A 23,692-nucleotide genomic window follows, 5' to 3' on the forward strand; every position below is an offset into this window, starting at 1 on the left:
TTTTGGCTCAGTGCTGATGAGTGTTTAACTGGGCTGAATGTATGCTAATGTATGCTATTCATGTGTTCTGATTGTCTTGATGTTTCTTTAGCGCTCTGGGTTTATTCTAAATGATAAATAGCCCAAATCTCAGGATTGATTAACTATGATGTGCTGAAGTAAAGTACAGGATTTTTACCTTGTCTTTGTACCAGCTATACTGTATTGTTTAAGTAGGTATGTGGTGTTTTGAAACCGTCACTTTAAGCCTCTACCCCTGTGACGACAGCTCAGACAGGTGTTGTGACAGGTGCTGCTCGGTGTACCTCTGGATTACTTAACCAGACATATCAGTGTAGATGATACCACAACAACATAAACTACAGGGAGACTCGAGTCTAATTACTAAAAGTATACTTCAAATTGGATGACCTACTTCTTCTCCTGCCAACAAGTGTACACGCACACGCACGCACACACAGACATAATAGACTGGTATAAAACAAGTAAAACAACCACATACTGGAAATGCTGTGTCATAGGGAAATGATTTGTCATCTCCGATGAATTCAGATTTCATGTTGTAATGCTTCATGTACAGTAGAAGATTATTTTCATTCATGTCAGAGCAGTACTGTAGTAGTGAAGCTCATGCAGGACTCAAAACAACAAACTATTGTTGATATTCACACTATTGCTATTCATAGACTTTTTTGTTATGTAATTATAGCAATTTTAAAATGGAAAGGTATGTGTTGCTTTCATTCCCAGTGTGTGCATGTTATGACACTGCCATTTTTGATAGTATCACACATGTCTTAATATGGAGGCCCTTAGCTCAAAAACAGTGTGGAAATACACAAATGCACTGTAAAAAAAAAAAAAAAGAAAACATCTCCATCCAGATTCATATTTCCATATTTCCTTCTAAGATTATTTCTCTAACAGAAAGAAAAACGCATATATATAACCGAACAGTTCAAAGTTTTTAAAGAGATAGAATACCTTCAACATATAAACCCATAATTCGTTTTATTTATCAAAAACCTTCATACAAAGTGAAGTAAATGGAAAAAGAAGCATGATAGAGAACCTGCCATAATCTCAGTGTCTTGTATCAGGGAACCCAGTTTCTACACTGACAGACCAAGACATTTTAAAAAGGTTGTTAATGTAGAAAAAACTATTAATCTGCATCTCTGTCACCAGTCTCCTGTTTGACTGGACGATCCCCTCATGGAGCCTCCTTCGTATGAAGAGGCCAGTCTTCACCCGACACAGAGCATAGCAAACATCCCACCTCCCCCCTCCTACAACGCCTCCCTCTCCTCTCCCGCAACTCCTCCACCCACCTACGGTGAAGCAGGTAAGATAGCATCTCACTACTCTCTCTCTCTCTCTCCCCATTTCCCCCCTCACAGCTCATCAGGCCACGCTGACAGAGGTGGATTTATAGATTCATCTTTTGCTCTTTGTTTTGGCTCTTTGTCCACATGAACCCATTAACTGGGCTTTCAGGAAACAATACGCAGGATGGATAAATCTGGAAAAGTCTCTTTTGTCTTTTTGTGTAAATGAAAAACAAACTGAAGTGACCCCGTGCAGACAGTAAATAAAGTTAAGAAGCTTACTGAGCTGTCACTGACTGTCTTTATGTTCGGTTTTAGTGAGATGACTTCATACAATCATTTCATACAATCAGCGTTTCAAATAACTGTTGTGTCATCTGTATCACCAGTAGTTATTTCTGTTCCGACAACTTAAACAGTGATATTTGTGAAGGAGAATAATTCAATAGTGAAGCTGACTTGTAGGTGAGTCACAGTAGTGATTACAGTGAGCAAGGAGCGGCCAAAAAGGAGTTTTAATGAATTGGAACTGAGCATAATAAGCAGGTCGTCCGTCAAACAGCTGACTGGTGCTGTTTTGTTGTTTGCCAACTCATCAGTCATAGAGCACGACGTTGAGCTCTTTTACTGTAGTTTGTGTGTGTTACTGTAACATGGCCAGAGAAAAGTTGAGAAACCATGTTTTTTTTAAGGCAACTTTCTAAATTTTGTTAAAATGTTTTGCCTCCACATTTTGATTTGCAGGTTGTTTTTATAGAGATCTATATCCAGAGTTTTATTTTTTATTTTTTTCTCATCCTGGCAAACAAAAGTGTCTCTCACAGCACAACATCTGGTAAGGTGTGGTACAGACATCTGGTTTGGGACATCTGGGTTTGCCAGATCATTACTTCATGGTCACACTGTTTACTTTGTTTGTTTGTGTATTGGCATTTAAATAATCTATAAATAATCTCATAGAAAGTTAAATGTGATTAACTTGATAACTTTTCTGACTTGGCACCCTTCACCCTCCCTTGGCAGCTTCTGTTTCTGTGTTGAAAAACTTGCTGGAGGTTGTTTGGATGAAGCTCTGTCTGCACAACGGGTGGAAACACAGAGGCTTTGAGTTTTAACTTTGATGTAAATGTTAAACTATGAAGTATTTATTTCTTTTTTTTTTTGTTTTAAACTTTACTTGCCTTTAGTTACAATCCAGCCGGTTCTGCATCCAACCACTGGACCAATAGTAGTGACGTCACCTCACCACAACGCCGGATACATAATCCATCCACCTACACAAGGTAAAAGGAGAAGACATTTTAGAAGGAACATGTTGTAACTGTTTCTGTAACTATTATACTTCTCTAAATAATCTCATAGAAAGTTAAAGATTAATTAATGTTGCAGCCTTTGACTTCTCCTTTCTGACTTGCCACTGAATACACCCTCCCTGAGCAGCTTCTGTTATTGTGTTGAAAGACCTGCTGTTAAAGGGATAGTTCAACATTTTGGCAAATGGACCGATTTCCATAATCTCTACAGTCATAGCAGTAGATTCATTACCTTTATTTGTCGGTGCGAGGTATTTTTCGTTTCCCTCATCAAACTCATCAAATACACAATCCAACAACTCCAAATGCTCTGGTGGACAAGTTGTGACCTGCACATTCACCACGCTATGAGATAATAACAGAACGTTACCAGACAGAGTTGTTTTAGAGGTAAATGCTTGCTGAAAAACTGCATCAGCGGTTTTGCATGCTCTAAAACAAATCTGTCTCGTAATGTTGCCATAATTGCTAAAACTATAGCGATTATGACAATGGGCCAATTTGCCAAAATGTTGAACTATCCCTTTAAATATTTAAATATATAAACACTCTTAAATATTTCTTGTTCTTCCTCTTTTTTTTATTTTTATTTTTACAATAGTTACAGTCCAGTCAGGTTCACGTCCACGCACTCTGTCAGCAGAAGTGACCTACCCCCGCCAAAACACTGGTAAGACAATCTGTCCACCTACATAAGGTATAGGCTACATACATTATATAAAGGCCATATTGTAATTGTTTCAATAACATTCACACTGCTCTGAACAATCTCATAGAAAGTAAAAGGTGAATAAAAGTGCAGTCCTTGACTTTTCAGACTCACCGCCCTTCACCCTCCTCAGTTTATATGATTGAATTAAACATTTTGCTGGAGGCTGTTTGGATGAAGCTCAGTCTGAAACACAGAGAATATGAATTTTAACTCTGATGTAAAACTAAATACTGTATTTCCTTTTCTTTTTCTTTTTTTTTTTACTATAGTTACAATCCAGTCGGCTCCACGTCCACGCACTCTTTCCACGCCTGCCCAGAACAATGGATACATAATCCACCCAATTACACAAGGTATAAAAGGAGCATACAGTATATGTGTTGTATAAGAACAATGATGTAACTGCTTCAGTAACATCCATACTTACATACTTTACAACATTTGATCCAACTGACCTTGCTCCCCCTCTGATTTCCTCCTCCGTCCTCCCAGTCGACGTGAGGTCGGCTCACAACGGCCGCAGACAGACTCAGCCAGCCGTGGTTGTGACACAGCCGGCGCCGGTTCCCGTCATGGTGACATGTCTGAGGGACAGCCCTGCTCTGGTCCGCTGCCCACACTGCCACCACACTGTCACCAGTAAAGTCGAATACGTGCCCGGGAGGTCGGCCTGGTGTCTGTGTGTACTCATTGCACTGATGGGGTGAGACACGCAAACACACACATACACAGACACACACACACACAAGTGTTTAACCCTTCTCTGGTGTTCAGGTCACCAGTGACCTGTTTTCGGGTTTTAAATGCATACAAGTACCACATAAATTTGGTTATAGCATCAAGGCTTTTTGACTTTGTCATGAACCTCAATTTAAACAAAGTAAAACAAAAAAACATTTTTTTCACAAATTTCTAAAATGCTCTGGTTAAAATGATGACATTTGTGGTGTTAGGGTCAATTTTGACCCGGTTATAACGATAAGAACAATAACGAGAGTTCAAACTGAAATCATAAGTGCAAAACCAACCCTTTCATGGATAAGGAAGTCTAACAATGTAACCAAGAGATGAGAAACAAATGGGATGATAAATAATTGTTTTTAGTGTGTTCTACAGCTGATTTAAGACTCGAGTCAAAACTGACCTTAACACCATAAACGGTAGCAGAAAGCTGACAAGAGGAAGGTTCAATTGAAGCCAAGGGGTATACAGACAAAAAAAAGGCCCACAGGCCCACACTAAAAAATATTGAAACCAATATTTTCATGCATAAGGAAGCCTAACAATGTAACCAAGAGAAGAAAAACATATTGGATGAAAAAAAAAATGTTTATAGTGTATTTTACAGCTGATTTAAAACACGGGTCAAAACTGACCCGAACACCATAGATGGCAGTAGAAAGCTAACACAAGACGAAGGTTAATATCTGAGCGCTGTTACAGGTTGATCTGCGGTTTCTGTCTGATCCCATTCATGGTACACGGACTACAAGATGTGCATCACTCCTGCCCACGGTGTGGAAAACCTCTGCACGTCTTCACCAGATGACGCTGTCAGGATGGATAATCCTCTGTTGTCCCACACACACACACACACATATTGCCACAATGTGGGTTAATAGTTTGTGTCGAGCCAGAAGTGAAAGCAGCTCACTGTACCAGCTATTTAAGTGTTAAATATATCATATATAGAGACAGAAGAGAAGTGGATTATGGGAATAATTGAGGAGCATCTGTGAACATTTTTTGTACATACTGTATGTTTTCCACTGTTGATGTTTGTTGTCACTGTTGAAATCGTGTCAAACTGCTGTTTTTCACATGTAAAACAAGCTAAAACTCTGTATTTTTAATTGTGAATTTTATGTTGTTGACAGTTTTGAAGACTTCAAGACACACAAGCATTTGTAATATATGTAGAAGAGGAAGAAAACTAGGCAAAAATATTATTTTTTCACTTTTAATCTCTTGTAAAAAAAAACATATTTTCAGGGTGGGTGGGGTGTTGATTAAAAGAAAATGCAGAGGAGATGAATATTTAATTGAACCCTCCATGTTTATGCATCATTTTACCACAACTGAGACTGAGAGGACAGTTATGACAAACAACATAATGTCCAGTCCAACGCCTTTATTTGCTGTTCTGGTTCTGTTTTCCATGGATTGTAATGATTATATTTAAATAAGAGAGACGTCTTTGTTATTTTTCTTTCTCTACTGCAGACAGAGCCACTGCCAATGTTTACTGACTCTAATGAATGCGCAGAACTTTTAATACAAAATTAAATGCAAAAATATTAAATGTTTGTCTTTGCGCTGAAAGATTTGTTTACACCAGTGCAGTCTGCACACACTGTAGAAGGCTTATATATCTTGGATTATTATTTAAATGTGTTAATTATGATTTGCTATCAGTCGAGAAACAGAAAATGGTGAATGTCAACCCTTTCAATAGTAGATTAGCATTGCTGTATTTTGTTTTTTGTTGTGTTTTTATTGCAGCTCCATACACTAATGCACTGCTTTAAAACATACCTGAAGTGGTTGAAACGGGTGAAAGATCTACTGTATATTTGCAGTTTTTGCATTTCCATATGAACTATGGTCTGAGTAAAAGGAGCAATAAACCCACTGTGAAACAATCGATTCAGTTAATCAATCAAGCTTAATTCTTTATAGCACCTTTTACAGGTTAGTGCAGTTGAAAGTGATTTATAGATGACCAATAAATTGATAGTAAAAAAAAAAAGAGGGACTAGTGCACACTGAAAATAAAGATCATAGGAATTTAAAAATTGATAGATTACTCAAATAAAATGAAATCAGCATTTTTAAACAAATATATATATTATTCAATTAAATAAATGATGATATAAAACATTCAGGATAAAAAAAGATGGTTTTAGGTTTACACTGTTACCATTTTGCATAGGTTTATCTACAGATTAAATAAATTAGATTAGTAAATTTCAGTGGTGTCACTAGGCAGATTTCTTCTCCTTTTGACATTTGAGGTCAGGTTAGCCGTCTCAATGCTAAGATAGCTTCATATTTACCATTTACCATGTATCGTATCAACGATCTTACTTCACTATGGACAAGAAAGAGAAAATTGGTCTCGATAGTTTTGTGCACCTGTGCACTTGGTGACTTACTGTACTTAAGTTGCAAGTGTATATGGGTCCAGTGGGTGTTTGCATGGGTTTGTGTTTCCTTTTTGACCTTGTTGAGGCTATAACAGCGTTAGGCAAAGGGCATTTAGATATTAGTGATATCCTTGATATGAACAGCAGCCAATAGCAGAGATACAGCAGGGCTTAGATAGGAAAGTTAATCAGCTACAGACTGGTGGGTCTAGTCGGCAGATAACAAAAGCACTCACGACTACCAGCTCAGCACTGATACACACACACACACATATCAGCCCTTCCTTTCACCACTCCCTTCATACCTTGCCGTCAAGCTTCCTTCCAGTGTTCAATTTGTCAGATTGTGGGTGAACCGTCATGAGGAGACTGCTGCTGCTGCTGCTGCTGCTGGGGGTGACGGCCTTCTGTCTCTGTGTGTTTGCCGCCGCTGACACACAGCTCGATCGACAGGCTGACAAATCTCTCCCCGAGAAGGATGGAGTCTTGCAGCTGAAAAAAGGAAATTTCAACAAGGCGCTGAAAAAATACAAGCAGCTCCTGGTGCATTTCTGTAAGTCACACTCCTGAGGTTCGCACGGATTAGTCCTGACATGTTTATAAAGAAAAATGACACCATGAGAGTCTCGGAGCTGCCTCAAAGCCGCACTGCAGCATATTTATTACAACCTTATTTATTCTGACTGACTGTGTGTTTGTTTCCATGTGTGTGTGTGTGTGTGTGTGTGTGTGTGTAGATGCTCCCCTCTCTGGAGAAGGTCAGCGTGCGTCAGCAGCTTTCGAAGGTGCTGCTGCAAAGCTTCAGGAGTCAGAGGTCAAACTGGGAGTCGTTGATGTGTCACAGGAGAAGGACCTGGCTAAGAGTCTCAACGCCACAATCCCCCCGACGATCAGGCTGTACCTCGATGGAGATAAACAAAACCCCGTGCCCTGCCCTGGTGCGTGCAAGTGACAAGTTGTATCATCTTTGCAATATCCTGTTATGGTCCTCTGGTTTCAGACAGCTTGAGGTTTTTTTTTTGGCAAGCTATTCAAAGGTCAAGGAACAACCAAACTGAACAGTAGTTAGACCAGAGGGTCATTCAGCTGGTAAATTGCTGCTCATAATGATGGGTTAGTAGGTACAAATTAAGTCTGCTGTACTGTATGACACTGGCAGGCAAATAGCAGCCGAGGGGCCACATCTGGCTCTATGGCAAAAATATTTTTGGGCCCCCAACAACATTTCCAAGAAGAGAGCTGAAAGAATTTAGTTCCCAAAATTAGTCAATTATTTGTGTGTCCAACACTGATATAGCATTTTAATATGCATGGCGTTTTGGCCAAGCGGCTCGTTTTTATCATGTTGTTTTTGCTGGAAAAGCAAAGCTAAAATAAGCTAAAATAAGCAAAGCTACGTGTTTCCTGCTCAATAGATAACGATTAGATTTAGATTTTAACTCTCTGCAAGTAAATGAATAGAAACATATGAACCGAGCAGCTGAATATTATTTGATTTTTTGGGCTAAAAATCGAAGGTGACATTTGTTTGTTTTGTTGTTTGTCTGTGATTTTAGTTCCTCAGCGCTCAGCCTCCATCTTGACCTGGCTGAAACGGAGGGTGGGGTCAGTGGCTGACCTCATCACTGACCTCAGCCAATCAGAGGCCTCAGAGGAGCTGACGGTGGTTGGATTCTTTAAGGTGAAAACCGGCCAATTGGTGCCGAAGCCGAGCTTTTCTTCTCTGGTGTTTTGACATGACTCAGGTTTAACAGTGTGCGTGTGTGTGTGTGTGTGTGTGTGTGCAGGAGCTGGACCAAGACTATGCCCAGGTGTTCTACTCTGCAGCCGTCGACCTTCCTGACTTTAACTTCGCTGTGACACAGAGCGATGACGTCACCAGTAAATATGGCTTCACACATGACGTTGTGATGCTGTTCAAAAAGGTAACACACACGCACACGCACACACACACACACACACACACACACACACACACACACACACACACACACACACACACACACACACACACTCACACACACACTGATTATTTTCATTAATGATCAATCGGCCAGTTATTTTCATGATGAATACATTTGTAATTACTCAGAAGCCACAATAATGTTTGTCTGTTTGCCTACTAATTATTCACTTATTGACACAGTTTAATTCTCTATCTGTCATTCAACTATTTGATTAATCAACCACTGCAGCAGCAGAATAGAGCAAAGAAAATTTGTGTATTTTGGATAAAGAATTATATGTTCTGTTGGCAAAATGTGTTTATAAATCATTAAACACGTGCATATTTTTTGTATTTTTGCTACTGTCTGTCTCCATGCACCAACTTGTGCGGTGATTATTTTTAAATATTTAACTTGAAAAATTATATTTAAGCTCTGTAATAATTTACAAAAAGGAAATAGCCTATAATAGACTTGGGAAACACAAGATAAAACCTCAGTGAACACATAAATGATCACATACTGTAGACAACATCTAAAGAAACATTTACACCAAATAGAAAGTGATACAATACGTGATATGGTATGACTATATAAAGTCGTTCAATACCAGCAGCTCATTGCACTCATACCTGCGTGTGTGTGTGTGTGTGTGTGTGTGTGTGTGTGTGTGTGTCTGCCGCAGTCTAAACTCATCCAGGCTTATAAAATGATGCCTCAGACATCTAAAGAGGAGCTGATCGTCTTTATCGCTGTCTACCAGATGGACCCAGTCACTGAGTACACCGGAGAGGTAGAGTAATGGATCAACACACACACACACACACACACACACACAGACGCACATACAGACACACATACACACAGTAACTACACTGTTATGGGGTAATGATATTTTTTATATATATATTTTTGTGTGTTTAAACTCAGGTTTTTTTTTTTGACTTTTTATTTTTTATCCACACTTTCTCGCAAATAGTTTCAAGCTCTGAGAGAGATTCAGCCGCTACATTATTTACAGAGCTGCTCAAGTGTGTGACTGTCATCCCAAAACTTGTGTTTCATGAACTTCAACTGTGCTGTCATCATTTTCAAATATTTAGTTGAACCAATTCCTCCCTCTGTCTGCTCCAGTGTTTCCATCCACATGTGCTGATTATTGTTTTATCTACTTATTAAGTGCATTAGGAAAGTCTAATTTATAATAATAATTAATTACTCCAAAAAAAATATGCAAATAAAATGTGAAATCTGCTTTTGCATACAATGGTAAGCAAAATAAATGTGAAAATCATCTTTTTCTGCTGCAGCAATAAAGTAAAATAAAAGTAAAAGCCAGGAGTGCAAATAAGACTTATAGCTACTGTAGCTACATGCACTGTATAATATCTTTATATGGACTGAATGATACTCCCTCTCTCTTGCAGACGGCTTCTCAGATCTTAAACTCACCGGTATTAAACCACGCCCTCCTGTTCATCAACAAGAGCTCTGACGACTTCAATGAGATACACGCTGACTTTACCAGAGCTGCAAAGACATTCAGGCTGAAGGTACACAAAAGCACACACAGACACACACACATTTGAGTACTTCACATAAAACTTCTCCACCTTGTGTATTCAGATTTTGTTTGTATGGGTGAACGTGGATGAGCCTCGTAACGGCAGGCTGATGGAGTACTTCCGCGTGCGAGATTTCGAGGCTCCTCTCATCCGGATGGTCAACCTGACGGATCATGTGACCTATCACCTGCACTCTGACGCTCTGGATGTAGCGAGCGTTGTGAAGTTCTGCCAGACCTACCTGGAGGGAAAAGCCAAGGTAACTTTACTGTACTGTACTCTGTCATCCAACTGTGTAATAATAATAATAACAGAAACTGGGATGACAACAGGTTGTGCTGATGTGTATGATGTGTTTGTGTGCACATTGATGTAACAGCCTAAGATGCAGAGCGAGCCGATACCTGAGGGCTGGGACCAGAAGCCGGTGAAGGAGCTGGTGGGAATGACTCTGGAGAAAGTTGTCTTCAACCCCGACAAGACAGTTTTTCTCCTGTTCTGTACGTAAACACACTTTAAACCTACAGACTGCACAGCAAGCACGAGGTTTGTTAATTTGCAGGTGAAATGTCGAATATAAGTTCACATTTGGTCATTTTTTCAACAGCACTTTGATGACTGTGTATTGAACAGTTAAATATGATAGTTTCCATCACAAATTATGTTAAAATGAAATTTACAAATCTGTTCTTTCTAGGTAGTTCATCCACACACTCGGCTCAGTGCATCTGTCTTGTCCTCACCGTAGTGTTGTGGTCAAAACCACCTCACCGACCAGGACCAAGAGACCATTTTCAAGACCATTACTGTATTTAGTACCAGTACTTACAATAATCATGTGGTTTAATATTTACATTATTCCTCAGCGATAAAGAAAAGATAATTTTATATAAAATCTATGTCATGTTTAATTGAATGAAAGTTTGGATTGAACAAAATAACACAAGTCTCCCACCTTTGACACTGGTGGTGCAACCAGGTTTTTCAGATGGTTACACAAGCATACATACTTTTATAGAAATCTTTAAATTATCTTTAAAGCAGTACTAAAGAACTTTCAGTTTTGGTTGAGTTTGGCGGCGCCTGTGGACCAAAGCGGTAGTGTTTTGCCTGAAGGAAGACTCCATTTCCCATGAACACTAGCGTGAAGCCCTGTAAATATCCTGCATTAAAATTAACAGAAGACATCAAAACTAAGTTTCTGTTTCCAGTGGATCATTTCAAAGTGAAAACACAAACATAATCCATTGCTAGAGTGCTGTTTTGCCTGTTCCCTCCTTGTTGTGACTCGCAAAAGTGAAAGTGAAGGAAGACTCCATTTCCCATGAACACTAGCGTGAGAGCAGGGTTCCTACCATGCTCCTCAAAGCTGCTTAGTGCCAGAGAAAGAGATACAGACCCCCTCAGACCATGACAGAGGTGTCATTCAACTTGTTGTAAGTCGATGTATCATCACAAAAGTTATGAAAATATTTTATGAAGGTTGAAAAGTTCCTTAGTGTCGCTTTAAGTTATTGGAGTTATTGATTCATGGTTTTAAAAAAAAAGTTCTTACTGCAGCTGTGGTCTTGACTGGTCCTGAGAATAAATCCCTAGTCCAGCTCGACTGAGACCGAGACAAGACTTAGACCTTGACACTGCACTACTTTCTAGGCTCATTAATATTTTGGTCATTGTCACTTATTATACTCACCAACATGATTGTAGTCACTGAGATTATGTCCAGCTGGATTTATTGGCTGATTCCTGAAAGTGGTTTGTTGATATTGGAGAAAAATCCCACCCAGAAATATTGCACAGCTCTGCAGTTTTTTTTTTAACTCACTGTTTTGGTTGAACAGCCTGTTACTAAAAGTCCATCATCAAAAATAGAAATACGAGTTTGGTGAACATACTGAAGCATCTAAGGATAGTTTGGGTTACTTTACTTTTTGTTACTTCCTGTGTCTTCTGCAGATCTGCCCTACAGTAAGGAGTCCCGCGCTGTGTTCCCGCTGTGGGAGGAACTGGCCGAGGCCTTGAAGGAGCGGGAGGACGTGGTCGTCGCTCGCATCGATGCCTCGGCCAATGACATCAACCTGTCGATGCAGGGAACGTATCCATCCCTGTGTCTGTTCCCTGCTCTGCATGCTGAGAGGGTACGAAGCATCCAGTAACAATTCATGCTTGTTTCTAAATTTTGCTTCATTGTTTAAGGGATAGTTCAACATTTTAGCAAATTGGCCCATTGCCATAATCCCTATAGTCATAGCAGTAGGTTTGTTACCTTTAATTGTCGGTGCAAGCTATTTTTACAACGGCGGAGCAGAGCTCAGAGCTACGCTACGGAGGCTAATGGGATTTCTTGGTTTCCCTCATCAAACTCATCAAATACACAATCCAACAACTCCAAAATGCTCTCGTGGACAAGTTGTGACCTGCACATTCACCACGCTATGAGATAATAACGGAACGATACGAGACAGAGTTGTTTTCGAGGCAAATGCAGAGACTGCTTGCTTCAGAGGCATCAGAGGTTTTGCATGAATTTACCTCTAAAACAACTCTGTCTCGTATTATCTCATATCGTGGTGAATGTGCAGGTCACAACTTGTCCACCAGAGCGTTTTGGAGTTGTTGGATTGTGTATTTGATGAGTTTGATGAGGGAAACCAAGACATCCCATGAGCCTCCGTAGCGTAGCTCTGAGCAGCTCGCGGCTCTGCTCCGCCGTTCTAAAAATAGCTTGCACCGACAATTACAGTAAAGGTAACGAACCTACTGCTATGACTATAGGGATTATGGCAATTGGCCAATTCGCCAAAAATTTGGAACTATCCCTTTAACAACAATCAACAAAATCAAGAAATCTGAATAAACAGAAACAAAGAGGATGCATGTACACTGTTAAATATATTCAAATGTGTCCTACTCACCAGGAAATGTAAATAAGTGTATGGTCTGTGTTCCCATCAGATGGTGGTTTACAAGGGGAAGAGGACGTTGAAAGACCTGGTGAAGTTTCTGGATAAAGAGATGGCAAAAGCCCAAAAAGACAGAGTTAAGGTATCTTCATCATCATCTTCATCCTCGTGTGTTCAGTTTGAGTTTGATGCGACTGTGTTTGTTCAGTGTTTTTTCTTTCTTTCTTTCTTAACTGTGTTAAAAATAAACTTGTTTCCTTTGTGTCTCCAGGAGGATGAAGACAGGAGGAAGTACATCGAGGCTGTAAAAGCTGAAGAGGCAAAAGCGGCCAACAAAACCAAAGACGAGCTTTAATGCAAAAGCAAAGAGACTAGCGTGTGTGCATGAGTCTGTGTGTGTGTGTGTGTGTGTTTGTGTGTGTGTGTGTGTGTGTGATAGCTTTTAGTCGGTCCTTTCAAAACACGGATGTGGTTTTATCTACTCAAATGAACTGTCCGTTCAATCAAATTTAATAAAATCTTCAGTGACTCAGATGGTTATGAGGTTTTTCATTTATTTATGTTCAGCAAGTTTCTGTGTTTGACATGTTGAGCAGCTAAAATGACTGAGAAGTAATAAAGTCACAGACACAGACTGAGCTCTGTTTAGTCTGTATTTAAGATTATTATTTTAGATAGATAGATAGATAGATAGATAGATAGATAGATAGATAGATAGATAGATAGATAGATAGATAGATAGATAGATAGATAGATAGATAGAGTCATTGTTATTTTTTCAAATAACCTACATTCAATATTGTTATTTTTGATAATTAGAAAATGAAATGGGTTGGACAGATTAAAAGTTGATTAATTATTTTCTTTTTTCTTTTTGTCCAATAAAATCATAACAATTAGCTATTTCCTATTTTTTTCCAGTGACATGTTTTGAATACTTTTGGGGGAATTTACATGGATTTAAAAACTATATCCAAATAATTGACAACATAGTCGAGAGGCTTGTGGGGGTGGGGTGGGGGGCTTGGGCTTATGAGCAGAGCTGTAATTCATGGCTACGGCCCTGCTATTGTGTCATTTGGCTACATGAACTACTTTAAATGTGTAAAACAACATGATTTTGGGCTAATTTTGCTTAAAAAATTAAATTTATTTTTATCAACTGGGGGTTAATAAGAGATAATAGTGAAATAAAATCCAGCCTTTATTTATTACTATCGATAATCTATAGAAATAGCCTATGGGTGATGCAGGTTTGACAATAAATGGGGGCGGGGCCTTCTTCATGTGCCTGAAATCCCCCATAGTGAAATATATATTTAATCTAAATTGAGGATCATATAACGAGAGCTCAGAGTTAATTCTGCAGCAGCCTGTGAAGCGCTGCTGGTGACGCGCTGTGACTTCACACGGAGGCTGGAGGAGGACGCCGCTGCCGCTGCCGCCGCTCCACGCAGCTTCTCTGACCGACTCCTCTGCTTCTCTCAGCCGGCGTCAGGTGGCACAAACCTCGGAGGGATGGAGCCAGCGGGCGCGTACGGCGCCGGGAAGGCCGGGAGCCTCGCCTTCGACCCGGTCGCCTTCTTCACGCATCCCCGGACCGTCCTGAGGCTGATGTCGTGGGTAAGTCTCTCCCCTCTCTCTCTCTCTCTGCATTGAGTCGCTTTTATCATCAATGGACGGGCCTGCACTGTACCTGCACCGCCTCCTCTCTGCCTCTCTCCCATTCACAGCCTTTATGTGTCTCTGCCTCTCTCTCCCTCTCTCTTTCTTTCTCTGCTGATGCCTTTTGTCCAGTCAACTTGGATTAATACAAATCAGTATTTTTATGAAAGAGGAGGACGTTTGACGTAAAGCTGTGAGCTGTTCAGATACATCTGAGCATCTTCGTATTGCAGGAATCATCAGTGTCAGTGATGCAGCTCCTGGGCTGGAGCTCCAGGACCAGCAGCAGCGTCTGATTACCATATGTTTATCTGGGGCCTCTTTGTGTCTGGATTGAGCCACAGTGAACGCTTTAGGTTTTAAACGTCCCCTCCAACCAGAATGTAACACATCTCTGCCGCCTCTGAGGTGTGATGATGATGCTGTGCAGCAGGCAGCTGTGAGTCACCCAAACAGCGTCTAATGGGCACTGAGGGAAACAAGGAACAATTAGGTTTTTTTTTGTTTTTTTAAAGGAGACATAGCAAGTTGACAGATGCACGTCGAGCCTCTGTCTCTGTGTCTCTTAATCCAATTCAGATCAACAGTGTTTGTCAGGAGCAATTGGCCACTCCTTGTTGAAACAAAGCACATCTTATATAGTGCAAAATAAAAATTCAATGTAGTAAACACAAAGTCATACAGATGAACCCCAGATAAGAAAAACAGAGATGTTACAGAATCAGTGCAGTAAACAAAGTGAAGACTTTACACTGAAAGATTAGGCTTGAATTATATTCTATCAATGAATTAGCCTTTATTTTCTCAATTATTTGCCATAGGACAGTGAAAATTGCTTGTTTTCTTCAACAAATGCTTATCATATTATTAAAAATATCAATCATCCAATCAATTAATTGGCTAATTGTTTCAGCTCTCATAGAGAAACTTAATATCATTGAATGAAAATCGTGTTTTTATCTTTATGTTGCATGTAGATAAACGTCCTAGAGATCATCATGTAAAGACTCAAGTAACAAAATATCTCCTCAGCCGAAATGTGTGAGCCTCTCGTCAGTAACAGTCGGGTGATATTTGTTCAGACTTTGATCTGACTCTGAGACCTCGATTTCAGTACAAATAGGCGAAGAGCTTTGATCACTGAGGGTGAAGTGAGAAGTACAACATACTGTACTAGGAAATGTGAAGGCTGCAGCTATTTAACCTCGTCTAGAGGCCAGGCTGAATCTAGTTAGGGTTTTTAAATGTGCCCTGAGTTTTCTTGTAAACAAACAAAAGCTGTGTATACAATCAGTGTTTCTCACTAAGATATGCATCAAATATTTGCAATATTCTTTAAGCCCTTCAGTTTTTAACTTGATGTGTTTGGGCTTTATCATCAGCACATCCCTCTGTTTCTTTGTGTCACCATCAAATGTTGTTCAGCAGCGATGTATTACAGATGCTCCATGCTCTTATAGTTGTACGTGCCTCGTCTCTAGTGGCACAATGAAAACAACCCAGAGACACACCTGATGGTCAGACTTTTTCGGATGGTGACTTTAATATTTGAGTTGACATTCTTCACTGTACTAGCTGTATATGTGACTAATAAAGTACCTTTACCTTACCTTTACCTTACCTCTTATATAAATTAACATTTTACCAAAATTATAATGAGGCTAAACTGAGGCTATAGGGAAAGTCGAAATTTAAAGGGCATTTCCAGTCGTAATCAGTGTTTACCTCAGATATCAGGTCAGGAATTTTGATTACATTTAATTGTAAAGTGAATTTTAAAATTTAAATGATGGTCAAAAGGACATTACTTGCGACCACAGAACAATTTTAAAATTAGTCCGGAGCCCATTAATGAACATCGAAAAAACGATAGATTCTTGAACAAAAACGAATGTAAACGTCCACACGCTGCAGTTGGGAGTATGGATGGTATGAAATTAACTGATCATAGGTGACCTGATATCTGAGGTAAACATTGATTACGACTGGAAATGCCCGGGCTCATCTGTCATTTTTGCTCTTTTTTTTGTTGCATTAATGAAACCCTGGTTAACAACATTTTGTTTGTGATCCTCATAAAGAATCAACAGCATGGTGACCAGGATAAACCACAGGCATCAGTGTGTGGACTGTTTTCTACTCTCTACGGCGTCTCTCTTACAATATAAGTTGAGTGGTTAATCTCAAAGTCACCAGAAAATAGTCCCTGGAAAGACACACTGCTCATCAGTTGTTATCATTGGTGAATGTCTCAAAATATCCGCAAATAAAAACGAATCTGTCTGCAGGCTCAGGACTTGAAGATGTTTTGTAATTTGGGTCAAAGTGACATTTTGTTTCCTGATCCTCATTCCACCAAAGTGGATGACAAACAACTTATTCTTAACTTGCACATCACCACCAGATGATGAGGTGAGAGGTTAGGTATGTGTATCTCTGTGGTGAAAATATGGCTCTTGGTTTGTTTGTTTTTCATTTAGATGAACTAACCCTTTAAAACATGATTATCATTGTATCTCGGTCACAGCTGCTCTCTGCCTTGTCATCCACATGCACTTGAACTGCAGCAGTGTTTGTTTGCACTGTGTGTGTGTGTGGTGTGTGGTGTGTATGAGGAATGACAGGCATTCATACTCCAGTGTCAGCTCATTCTCTTTCACCTGTTAGATAATAAACCGGCCCACGTGTCCTTTGCCTGCTGCAGGTTTTTTCCATCGTGGTGTTCGGCTGCATCGTGAACGAGGGCTACATCAACATCGGCAGTGAGCGTCTGCTCTGCGTCTTCAACAACAATGCGGACGCCTGTAACTACGGCATCACCATCGGCGTGGCCTGTTTCCTCGGCAGCATCTGCTTCATGATCCTGGACGTTTACTTTCCCACCATCAGCAGCGTCAGGGACAGAAGACGCGCCGTCCTGCTGGACCTTGTCTTCTCTGGTAAACATCATGGACTCTTATGAATGTACAAAACATTAAAATTCAGAAAGGAAAATGAAGTCATTTAAGGAGGTCTATTTGAAAAACATAAAACTGAATCAGGTTAAAAACAGAATGAAGAAAAGTGAAAATTTCTTCAGTGCATAGCAAAGACTATGGCAGCCAATTAGCTTAGCTTAGCACAAAGACCGGGAACAGGGGGAAACTGTTCGATTTGTTCTGTTCAGCAGTAACAAAATTCACCCACAAATCTCCTTTGTTTTATCTGCATGAAAACAAAAATGTACACTGCAAAAACTCAAAATCTTACCAAGAATATTTGTCTTAATTCTAGTCAAAACAAATCTAACTATTCTTAAAATAAGACTCATCACATTTAAAAAGTAGCTTGTTTTTAGACACTTTTTACTTTTTTTCAAGCATATTTTCACTTGAAATAGTAGAAAAAAATCTGATAGTGGAGCAGATTTTTCGACTTATTTCAACTGAAAATTAGTTTGAAAAAAGTGAAAACTGTCTAAAAACAAGTTAATTTTTAGGTGATGAGTCTTATTTTAAGTGGAAAGAGATTAGTTTTGACTAAAATTGAGACATTTTGACAAGAAATAAGACAAATATTCTTGGAAAGATTTTGAGTTTTTACAGTGTATAAGTGACACATGATGGTTTCGTGTGGGTTATATCCTGCAGTTTTTGGTTTTCATGTTTCCTTCCTTGCTGTATCCAGCAACTTTTGTCTAAATTAACTGATTGCCTGTTTTTTTTTCTCTTGTGCCACCATGAGATGACTTTTTGCATTTTTTCTCAGAAATGTTTGTATGAGTTGCCAACTTTCCATGAACATTGGTACAGAACAGGAAAAGTGACACATGATGTCATGATGTGGGTTGTATCCTGCAGTTTTGGGGTTTTCATGATTCTTTCCTTGCTATATTCGGCAATATCTGCTAGACTGAGTGATCATCGTTTGTGGCACCATGATTTTTCATTTTGAGTGAACTATCTCAACAACTTTTGTGTGTGTTGCCATGAACTTTGGTACAGATCAGGAATTGTGTATAAAATATCGTGCTTTAAGCATTTCATTTTCCTTATGACCAGCAGGGGGCAACTCATCTTGTTGCAAAAAGTATAGAAGTCTATGATCCTAATATTTTCATTCGTGACTTGTGTTAGTGATTAGTAATAACAATAAATTATTTAATTATGGTTTCATTTACAATAAAGTAGATAATGAAGCATCACATGCAGTACCTTAGGGTGTGGCTATAGTGTGATTGACAGGTGTACTGTAGGAATTTTGGTTTTTTTATGTGTTTTCTTTTTATTAGTAGTATTATTTCTGCCACCTCAGTTTTTACGTATATATTAATAAAACTTTAAATTTGACAGAATAGTTCAGTTTCTGACCAAATACCGGTACCTGCCAAAGTAATCATGTTAGCAAGAGAAAAAAAACCTTTACAAAAAAACAAAAAAACACTCAACTAATAATTAAAAAAATTATTTATGTAAGTTCATGACAAACCTAACAGCTCCTCTCTCTCGCTCCCCCAGGCCTCGCCAGCTTCCTGTGGTTCGTTGGCTTCTGTTTTCTGGCCAATCAGTGGCAGGCGACGTCTCCAGACGAGCTGCCATTGGCCCAGGGCTCCGACGCCGCCAGAGCCACCATCGCTTTCTGCTTCTTCTCCATCCTCACCTGGGTCCGTATATTTACACCTGTCTCTGTGTGTCTGTGTGTGTGCGTGTGTGTACATTTGTGTGTATCTGTCTTCATCATCATCATCATCATCATCTGTGTGTGTGTGTGTGTTATATTTTCAGGGTTATCAGTGTCTGCTGACAATGTACTCAGTTAAGAGCCTTTCCTTTATGGAGGACAAGCAGAGGCTGCTGCCTCGGACCCCCCCTACCCTCGCTTTAGTCTAACAGACAGACACACACATACTCACTCTCTCTCGCCAGCTGTATTACTGACTGATAGCAAGCAGGGTTTACATAGCCCACTGAGTATAGGAAAACGCTGGGTGATACCATGATAGGAAGAATATCTATTTATCAAATATAAAATATTACAGTATACAAAATGTATAATATTATCATACTGTATAAATATGACATTGATCTATGTTACTGTAAGGGATTTGGATTTTTTTTTTTTAAACCTGAAAGCTCAGCGCAATTAGCTTGAATAAGACAAAACTTTCTTATATGCATCAAACTAAATAATAACAATAACATCATCCACTATTTTCAGTCAGGACCTACTCACCCTTTATCACTCAGTCCTCCTGACCAAAGGCCCTTAACCCCCGGTCGAGCTGCCCAGCGGCCGCTCAGCTGGAACTGGTCAGACTGAGGTTTTTACTGGGAACTTAAAGTGTGTGAATGTGTATTCAGTCGTGTGTGTGTGTGTGTGCGTGTGTGTGTGCACGAACAAGGTGTTTCTGTTTCTGAAAAGGAGAACATTGTTCTCAGTGATAGCTCTCTGGTTGAATTAAAATTTAAACCAGAAATTGCAACGCCAGAAGGCATCAGTGCTCAGACAGAAAGCGGCTGATTTATTATCCAGTGGAAACTGAATGGAGCCTTTTGAAAATCTCTCCTCTGAACATAAAGCAGCCATTCATCTCACTGTCGGAGCATGTGAAGAGGTTAAAGTGTAATTGTGTCAAGGACATACATACATTTTTTAAGACTGTCAAGTTATTTTTTCCCACCAATAATCCTTCTTTAGAGGATTTAAAGCAGGTGACCAAATCAATTTCCTTTGGACTTTGGGCACCTTTTGATGAAGTCTAGTGATGGAGTCACTTGAACTTACCTGCCTCATCGCTTGTTAAGTCTGAGTCTCTGTACACTCTTAGAAATAAAAGTGCTAACTAGAACCATATAAGGTTTTTTTTGGCTTGTCCTCATAGGAGAACCCTTTTTAGTTCGTGGTTCCTGGAACCCTTGAAAAATCCTTTCTTCAAAACAGGGTTTTTCAGAAGCAAATGGTTCTGGGTCGGAGCGGAGCCCTTCTAGAAGAACCCTTTTGGAACCCTTATTTCTCAGAGTGTAGTTGCATTGTGGGAGATGAAGCATCCAGCATTTTTGGAGCTTCACCTTTGCAGGAACGTAAACAAACCATAACAATCATTCATCCATTTGGAGATGAGTTCCTAGAAGAACTCAATCTCTGCACCACTCAGGAGAAAATAATACATGCAATTTCCTGCCGTCAGTTGTGATTGGACAAGCTGATATGTTGTCACATCATGACCAACTACAATAATCGCAACAGCTCGATCTCATCGCTGAATCTGTAACAAATAGAAAAACAATACTTTGACAAAGAAGAACAATGAAGAATGTTTTTTTTTAGAGAACAACATGTCCAGGAGCTTGTAGCTACTGTACTGTAGGTATTTGTGGAGACAATGCCATTCAGACAGAGCTGCCTGCAGCATCAACTTACTGTATAGTAGGTTAAAGTATTCACTAAATTACAGGCAGCGTTGCTCAATATTAGAAGATCATTATCCTAGATAAAGATATGAATATGCTATAACAATGCAAGGAAACTCAACAAAGTAAAAGTCAAACTAGTTTATATACATTTAACTACTTTAGTTCAGGATTCCTCTTTGAAATTATGTTTTAAATGAAAAATACTAATAAATAATTAGTATAATAATAGTTATGTTATTAATATTAATAGTTATATTGCATAATTTTGGTCCCGACTGAAAACAAGAAACTAAACACCTGCAAAACTAATAACGGCCTCATCATCCTTAGCTGCACTTTGTGTTTCGTGCTAACTTTGGCAACTGGTAATTTATTAACAGTGGTCGCCGCCAACTTGTCTGACATCCCATGATGCATTGCAGAGTGTGTTTGCTTGTGTCTTGTAGAAACTGAATGGGGGATTAGATTATGCATCTCACAGTGGGCCTTTAACTTTAAGTAGCAAAAGTAATCATGCATTTCTAATGCACATAAATCAGTGTGTGACTAACAGCCTCTGCTAATGCCTCTGTGTGTGTGTGTGTGTCTGTATGTGTGTGTGTGTGTGTGTTACTAACAGGCTGTGCTGACGCTGAGCGCGCTGCGACGCTTCTTAACCGGCAGCAACTCAAACTTGTTCACATGGCAACACCTGGAGCCCGCCCCTAGCAACGCTCGAGCCACACCCTACCCCATCGCCAACGGTGCCACCATAGTAACCACCAACCCTTACCAAGCCCCGCCCTTCACTGAAACCCTGGACCCCCAGAAACTCACACAGCAGCAGAGACCCATGGCTCCAGCTTTCTAGAGACGGGACAAGACGGACAGACAGAAAGAACGACAGACAGAAAGAAAGAGAAGAAGATAAGAAGAAAGAAAGAGGAGGTGTGGGGTTGTACAATGCCGCACGGACAACTTCCTGCCTCGCTGTTTTTCTAGTGGCTTTCCATCGGATCCTCTCCCAGGACTGGTGAGATTGTGGATTGGGTCATTCATGTATGATCTATTGTCACCACTGCAACTGCTGGCTCAGCTTAGTTAGTTGTAACTCTCTGTGTCAACAATACTGTCTTATGTTCTCGCACACACACACACACACACACACATACACAGGTTATCAACGCACGCAAAACACAGCTGTTTGCACTCACACCTGGAAAAACACATGTATAGACACCTGGAAGGACACACACACACAGATACACACAGACACACACAGATACACACCTTGACTGCATGTTCATATGGTGAGATTAACATAGATGTAGATCAGTGATGATGCTCCATCTGCCTTATCAAAGAGACATATCAAAGGTCTTTAAGTGAGGGAAACATGGAGGACAGCGAAGCTCCTTTTGTCTTTTGTCTGCTTCTGTTTGCCCCTCGGTCGCTCTGACCAATCACAAGCTGGCCTCCTGACACGATGGCCTCCCATTGGCTGAAATTGAAGACAAGACAAGACAAGACAGGCAAAAGCCTGACCAATAGATCGTGAGCAGACGAGTGCGATGCGGCCCAGAAATTGGTAGGTTACGTTTTCTTGGCAGAGAAATAAAGGCAGGACAGCTTAATGCATTCTGAACGCTATAGTGTTCCAGTGTGAAATATTCATGTGATTAAATATTTTATTGTGATATGCTGAAGTGGTATAATGAAATATGAAAAAAAAAATAAAACCTATCCACCGCCACCACCACAACCACAATCGGAGCTGTGAGTCTGCCTTTGTTCATGTCATCTTTAAATAATTTCCTTCTCTCTTTTTTTTTTTTTTTTTTTTGCTTCTTGCGATGTGAGAAACTCTTTTTGAATATAACTACGTATTTGAGACCAAGATCCAAGGATGTGTTGGGCATATTAATCAACATCTGCTGCAAGACCATAATTAGATAGGGTACTCGAGTTTTGTCGAATTCATTAGCAGCAGCGAGCTGCAGCTGTGTGTTAGCTTTATTTTTAGATTAAACAGCTCATGTTGAAGGACTACAGACGCTCCCTCTGTGTTTTCCTTCTTCTTTCTTTCTTTTTTTTTGTTAAATCTCTTCATATAGGGGGTGGAAGCACAGATTTAGAAACAGAGTCAAATGAAAGTCAGAAAGGAAGTGGTTTTTATTCCAGCACTGTCCAATCATGTTACTGCAGGTGAGCTTCCTGTATATGACTCTCCCTGCCTCCAAGAATCTGCAGGAAGATTATATAATATTATGAACATTTGCATCATCCAGAGTCGTCATCATCATCATCATCATCATCATCATCATCATCATTATTATCATCATCCTCAGTCTATAACACTTACATCATCATCATCATTATCATCATCCATCCTCGTCATCGCCAGCACAAGCAGATAAAATGACATTCAAAAATGTAGAAATTGACCTTTGGAGATCTCATATCGTCGCTGCTGTGTTAATAAAATATAATCTTAGCCTTTTTTCTACAAAGTTTACACACCGTTATATCGCCGGCATAAAGCCCTTCTGTGCATCTGCTTCACACGCACCCCCACCCCCCACACCCCCCTTCACCCCCCACCCCCACCCCCACCCAACACGCACACACACACTCCCATTATATAGAGTAATCTTCTACAAACCATCCGGCGACACGGTGCCAGCTCGGGCTGCAGACAGCAGGGGGCATTCTCACTCTGCAGACCTGTCATCACATGCTTCAC

At 39.9% G+C, this 23,692-nt stretch overlaps 3 protein-coding genes across 3 annotated transcripts; all 3 read left to right on the forward strand.

The window, feature by feature from the left end:
- Positions 1-1,186: 1,186 nt before the first annotated feature.
- Positions 1,187-4,933, forward strand: LOC146992044 (uncharacterized). Its single transcript, XM_085792284.1, has 6 exons — positions 1,187-1,345; positions 2,516-2,611; positions 3,243-3,311; positions 3,623-3,706; positions 3,846-4,056; positions 4,797-4,933. The coding sequence occupies exons 1-6, from the start codon at positions 1,216-1,218 to the stop codon at positions 4,900-4,902; spliced, it is 696 nt and encodes a 231-aa protein (XP_085648410.1). The 5' UTR covers positions 1,187-1,215; the 3' UTR covers positions 4,903-4,933.
- A 1,821-nt stretch (positions 4,934-6,754) lies between these two features.
- LOC146992045 (protein disulfide-isomerase) lies at positions 6,755-13,439 on the forward strand. The gene is made up of 11 exons (XM_085783216.1): positions 6,755-7,052; positions 7,237-7,437; positions 8,056-8,180; positions 8,287-8,424; positions 9,131-9,238; positions 9,873-9,998; positions 10,072-10,269; positions 10,390-10,510; positions 11,967-12,148; positions 12,966-13,055; positions 13,185-13,439. The coding sequence occupies exons 1-11, from the start codon at positions 6,860-6,862 to the stop codon at positions 13,266-13,268; spliced, it is 1,566 nt and encodes a 521-aa protein (XP_085639342.1). The 5' UTR covers positions 6,755-6,859; the 3' UTR covers positions 13,269-13,439.
- An 822-nt stretch (positions 13,440-14,261) lies between these two features.
- LOC146992046 (synaptogyrin-3-like) lies at positions 14,262-22,711 on the forward strand. The gene is made up of 4 exons (XM_085783227.1): positions 14,262-14,536; positions 17,283-17,517; positions 19,075-19,220; positions 21,590-22,711. The coding sequence occupies exons 1-4, from the start codon at positions 14,432-14,434 to the stop codon at positions 21,818-21,820; spliced, it is 717 nt and encodes a 238-aa protein (XP_085639353.1). The 5' UTR covers positions 14,262-14,431; the 3' UTR covers positions 21,821-22,711.
- The last annotated feature ends 981 nt before the right edge of the window (positions 22,712-23,692 follow it).

This window comes from Trachurus japonicus, chromosome 1 (genome assembly GCF_045865225.1).
Source record: "Trachurus japonicus isolate A0001 chromosome 1, Traja_1.0".
NCBI lineage: Eukaryota > Metazoa > Chordata > Actinopteri > Carangiformes > Carangidae > Trachurus > Trachurus japonicus.

Bases quoted from the DNA above. Each gene is read 5' to 3' on its own strand.
- LOC146992044 (XM_085792284.1), top strand. From the start codon at position 1,216: ATGGAGCCTCCTTCGTATGAAGAGGCCAGTCTTCACCCGACACAGAGC. The intron at 3,312-3,622 runs GTAAGACAATCT...TTTTTACTATAG, and splicing joins CTACCCCCGCCAAAACACTG to TTACAATCCAGTCGGCTCCA. The intron at 3,707-3,845 runs GTATAAAAGGAG...CCGTCCTCCCAG, and splicing joins AATCCACCCAATTACACAAG to TCGACGTGAGGTCGGCTCAC.
- LOC146992045 (XM_085783216.1), top strand. From the start codon at position 6,860: ATGAGGAGACTGCTGCTGCTGCTGCTGCTGCTGGGGGTGACGGCCTTC. The intron at 9,239-9,872 runs GTAGAGTAATGG...TCTCTCTTGCAG, and splicing joins TCACTGAGTACACCGGAGAG to ACGGCTTCTCAGATCTTAAA. The intron at 13,056-13,184 runs GTATCTTCATCA...TTGTGTCTCCAG, and splicing joins CCCAAAAAGACAGAGTTAAG to GAGGATGAAGACAGGAGGAA.
- LOC146992046 (XM_085783227.1), top strand. From the start codon at position 14,432: ATGGAGCCAGCGGGCGCGTACGGCGCCGGGAAGGCCGGGAGCCTCGCC. The intron at 14,537-17,282 runs GTAAGTCTCTCC...TGCCTGCTGCAG, and splicing joins TCCTGAGGCTGATGTCGTGG to GTTTTTTCCATCGTGGTGTT. The intron at 19,221-21,589 runs GTCCGTATATTT...TGTTACTAACAG, and splicing joins TCTTCTCCATCCTCACCTGG to GCTGTGCTGACGCTGAGCGC.